The sequence below is a fragment of the Biomphalaria glabrata genome, chromosome 2 (assembly GCF_947242115.1).
Source record: "Biomphalaria glabrata chromosome 2, xgBioGlab47.1, whole genome shotgun sequence".
NCBI lineage: Eukaryota > Metazoa > Mollusca > Gastropoda > Planorbidae > Biomphalaria > Biomphalaria glabrata.
In genome coordinates, this window is record NC_074712.1 from 5,657,792 (window position 1) to 5,662,890 (window position 5,099).

General features: G+C 38.7%; 1 protein-coding gene across 1 annotated transcript; it reads left to right on the forward strand.

Annotated features, from left to right (window-relative positions):
• The first annotated feature begins 1,488 nt into the window (after window positions 1-1,488).
• On the forward strand, window positions 1,489-4,802 carry LOC106057788 (uncharacterized). The gene is made up of 2 exons (XM_013215111.2): window positions 1,489-2,627; window positions 4,419-4,802. The coding sequence occupies exons 1-2, from the start codon at window positions 1,837-1,839 to the stop codon at window positions 4,591-4,593; spliced, it is 966 nt and encodes a 321-aa protein (XP_013070565.2). The 5' UTR covers window positions 1,489-1,836; the 3' UTR covers window positions 4,594-4,802.
• The last annotated feature ends 297 nt before the right edge of the window (window positions 4,803-5,099 follow it).

The following is a 5,099-nucleotide window of genomic DNA, read 5'->3' on the forward strand; positions in this document are numbered from 1 at the left end:
GGGCGACATAATAAGATGCCCCATAGATCACAAGGTCTGAAAGGGAAACTTTACTCCTGACTGTAGTTAGGATATTTGCTTATGAAATTGTCACATAAGTATTCAGCATGAATTTTATAAAATGCAATTCATAAGAAAATAAATGCAAGTCGGTGATAAAATATCATTTATTTGCCATTTAATTATCATTTATTCTACACGAAGCGTTCTCTTCGTCCAGTATTTAACAGTGAAATGACGTCGTGCTTAAAAGAAATATACATCATGATAAGGAGTTTATAAAATCGCCAAAAAGCACAGCTACTTAGGTCAATGAACGAAAAATACAGTTTGGGTTCGCCACTTAGAGGAAATTACATCAGGGGCGGACTGGGTGTCAAAATCGGCCCAGGCATTTCTATACCATTCGGCCCATAAATTGTATATTATACAATAGGCATAATGTTATAGGTCTACCTGTCCTCAAAATCACTATGTTTATGTTACGTTTGATAATGTATTGATAGCTGTATACATGCATAATACGTCACTCAGAGGGCCCCTTTTGTAAGAGAATACTATAAAACCTTTAACAATTTAATACGTGCCTTAGTGACATCCATGCCGCCCTTATCTTATAAAATACAGACGTGATTTTTTTTAAAAAGATGCTTACTGTGGTCCTACCGGCCCACCGGGCATTTGCCCAAATGCCTATATAGTCAGTCCGCCCCTGAATTACAGCGATGGGGTAGCCTAACTATAACGTTGGAACCGCTACTTTAAAAAAAACAACAAATGCACCACACTTAAGGTTATGTAGTCCTACATCGCCCAACGTTTCAGTTTGTCGAATTCATGTTTCAGAAAAAAAAATTCCTTCACTATTTTGGATTAGTGAACTAAGAAGTGAGAGTGATTCTGTTCATGGACTTTAATTTAGATAACATTTTTTTTCTGCGCTGTCTGCCATGTTTATCTCTTGTACATGCTAGAGACCTATGGTAGTTTTCTCTTATCATTTTGTGTTTGCTATGTACGTTTCCATGCTCCTAGAGCGTTCTCACTGCAGCTGTGGTCACATTTCATTAGTGAACGTCTGGGGAGGGGGCTCTGTGTTCTGAGAGAAGGTTTCCGTCCCGTCTTTAGTCACTGAGCCAACACAACTCAGCTAGAGTTAAACAGACACATATTCCACTTTCCACTAGCGAAATTTCTGTTCATTGAATTTTCGTTTATATTTCCTGGTGAAAAGTCTGGTATTTTTTGTTACATTGTCATAGGACCGTATACCATAATTAAAACAATTTCTTTTTAGGTAACTTTTTCTTTTAAAATAGCCAATAGTGCAACCGCAAAATGCACAAATTCAGATTTAAAATGGGGGAAAGTTTGATGCAATATATCTAAACTAATAAAGAGAAAAATGTTTGACTAATTTTATATTTTCTTTGAATTTAAAACTTGGCATCAAATAGTAGCCTACTAACGTAGGTATTTTCTCTATTTGTAGATCCTTGTCAAGGCAGAACAATCTTTGTACATATTAAACAATGAAAAGTTTGATAGCTTGACCATATCTACACAAATATTTGGGGAAGAGCCTACACGCTTGATGTGGACAAGAATTTCCCATAACAATAGAGCGTTTGATTATAGATAATTATTGAAAGTTCAATGAAAAAAAATTCTGGTTTGTAATGAGATGCGGAAATCCAATGAAATGTGTATTAGCCAAGGCGGAAAGCTAAAAGAACAATTCTCAACAGAAGAACGCTAATTCTGAACTATAACATAACTGTGATACTATATACTCTGATAGTTGGTCGTCCACTATTAGAGCTATTTTGAACGAGAATGAATGTTTCCAACTTGACCCTCGATGGCGATGACTTTGAGATTCCTGAATTTATGACCTACCTGCTGATTACATTCAAGACGATATTCTTTGTCACAATAGTTCTTGGAACTTTACTGAACCTCTGGCTGCTTCTTGCTATAGTCACATGCCCAGAGATGCGATCGCGCATGCGTAACAAGCTTATTGTCAGCAACTGTGTTCTTTATCTCGTTCAGTGCCTGGTAGAAGGTCCCTTGGATGTTGCTGCTTTGAGCTCTGACACCAAAAGCTGCTCTATATTTCACGCCGTCATCAACATAATGCTCATGCTGGACTTTGTGTCCAACTATACTTTGCTTACAATGGTCATCGTGTTTGTACTGCAGTTGATGGACTTAAAGTTAAGCGTGTGGATGTCCGAGCTGAAGCAACTCGTGGTCACCCTTGGCGTCCTGCTCATTCCCTGGGTAGCCTCACTGCTTACCATTCCAGCCATGGTCACGACGTCTGATAAGTATATTATTTTCGCGGATTGTCCTATTCCAAGATCCTATCTCATCTTCAGAATTGTAAACACGATTGTACCATTGATGCTGGCCGCAGGCGTCAGTGTGGCGGCAGCGCTGATGAAACGACGTAGGTTCAGTGCAGGTTTGAACCCTAGTGGTATGCAAGTAGAACTGTTGAGCCCTGGTCCTGAAATGGATGAGGCTAAGACGTATCTTGTCGCTGTGGCTGTATCATTTTTGTGCGATATCGGCGTCACTATAATGGAGTTTGACCTAGGTATACCAGCAGTTGAAACAAGGTAGGTTGTCAAGCAAAGATCCTCAATAAATCTTTTATAAATTGTTTATACATTGTTTGACGATCATTAATTAACATTAGTAATGTAACGATAATTACACATTTAAAATAAAATGTAGGAATGGGCAGAGAAAAAGAAACCAAAATTCCTCAGATGACAGAGAACTGCTTCGTGGCGAAACATGTAGGTCACTGCTCGGTCTACATATCCACATGGAATAATGCAATGACACTCTTCCTTAACAGTGGGGGCACGATGACACTGTCCATTTCTCGTGATAGCAAAGAAAAACGTACCACGTAATGATTTCTTGTTTTTTTTTTTGTTTTTGTTTTGTTTTGCGTGAGGTTTGCGGGACATGTCCTCCGACAGAATGAACTACGATAAGAGTTGCGATGACATGGAGGCCAATGCGAGGAAAGTGTAAACAGAGACGTCTTCGTATAACTTGGTGCCACACTTTCATGAAGGGTCTCAGAGCAGTGGACGCCAGGTGGGAAGAGGCTTTAGACATTGCCAGGGACAAATCTTTGTGGAGACAGCTGGCTGCCCAATGCTTCGAACCGGCGCAGGATGATCTAAGTCTAAGTAAAGTTCTCAGTTCTGTTTTAACACCGCTGCATATTTTGACCTGCGTCGATTTTCTTTTCGAATTTCTCTTGTAAAAATTATGGACAGATTTGTTTCTTTCTTTCCTTACAGACTCTCTCGCATTTTCAGCATTTATTTCTCTTGTTCCCCCTCCCCTCAGAGTTCTTCCTCCTTTAAATCTGTCTCTTATTTATGCCGCCTTCTTTCTGTGACTTCTTCTCAGGTTGTGACGTCTCTGTCTTCTCTTATCTCTCAACAATGAACAGGAACTCCAGAAAATGCTATTGCCATAACGTCGATAACAAGGGAAGTGACTCGTGTAACTCACAGAAAGCTACATATCATGTTTAGTTGCATCCCTTGCAGATATATTTTGTGTAAATTAAAGGTTGACACTCTAGCTCCCCCCCCCCCCTCGTGGTTGAAAATGAGCACATTTCTCACTCCTTATCAACTCAAAGTTGGCTTTATAATCCAATCCTCGCTTTAAAAAAACGGCCACATATATGGTACGGGTAAGTTGGGTCTAATGAGGATAAGTCTGCTATATCTCTAAGCCTCTCTTTAACTCTATATTCTTTCATGCTGGTCGCTCTTCTTGCCTCATTTCTTGAGACTCCAACATACACGGCTTCACGCCACGAGAAGCTGTCGAGAGCTAGTGTTTCCCAGCTGTCAAAGTAACTGAGTGCCTTGTATGGCAATCTGAGCATTAAAAATAAAAATAAACTTTATAGAATCCTGTATGCTGCTGGTAAAATCATTGGCAAAAAACAAACCCCATTTGGGCAGTTGTTTGAGACAAACATCTATAAAAAAGCTATTAAGACCCTCGAAATAAAGAATCACCCTTTGTGTCAGAATTTTGTGATTTTACCATCACAAAAGAGATACAAGACACCGATAGCAAAGACAAACAGACACAAACACTCTTTTGTTCCCCTGGCAATCAAATCATTACATATGAACAATCTTATATAAACTTTGTCACATGTAAATTACGAGTGAGTCTGGTGTGAATGTACACTTTGGTTTCTAATAGTTATGATGTTTTTTGTTTGGTGTAATGCACAAATTGTAAGACAAATTTCCTTACGGATAATAAAGATTATTATTATTATTAACTACAACAATGATAATAACAATGTTTTCAATATAACACCTTGTTCGTATTGATTTTTTTTTCTTCTTCTTTAACAGAATAATTCTTGGTTTTAGCACAGTCACCTTGGAAACAATTCGACCCGTGGTCATGGCGTTGCCATGGTTACTGTTCAACGACATCAGACAGCGTTTAAAGACGTGGAGGCCGTGGTACCGGCCAGAGCCTGGCATAGACCTGACACAAGCTCAAGGAGGTCAACAGGAACTTTAAAATTATGAAATGTTTACATTATTTTTTTTACGGAACAAAAATTAAGAATTAGGGATTTTCAAACTTAATGTAATAACAATAATGTACGTTTTGTTTACATTATGATTTCTATTATACGGTCTACATTTTCTATATGCATAATACAGCAGCAGAGATAAAGATAAATAAGGAATATGAAGACATGTGGGTGTGAAAAGATTCTCCAGAAATACGTAAAAAAAGAAATGAAAAGACGAAGATTGACAGCGAATTTAAGATGAATAGATAAACTACATGTTCAGAGGCCTATTTCCAAGGATGCACGGATACCCTATGCACACTCACTCAGACCTTGCGATCTATGGGGCAGAATATGCTAAGGTCATCTGTTTCCTTGGCTAACGGTGTCATGTGGCCAGCACAAGGACCAACCACCCTTACTTTCGCCAACTAAAGTCAAGTACCCATTTTAGTTGGGTGGACTCAAAGGCGCCCTAAAAATCCCAAATTTAAAATCCTTAACGAAG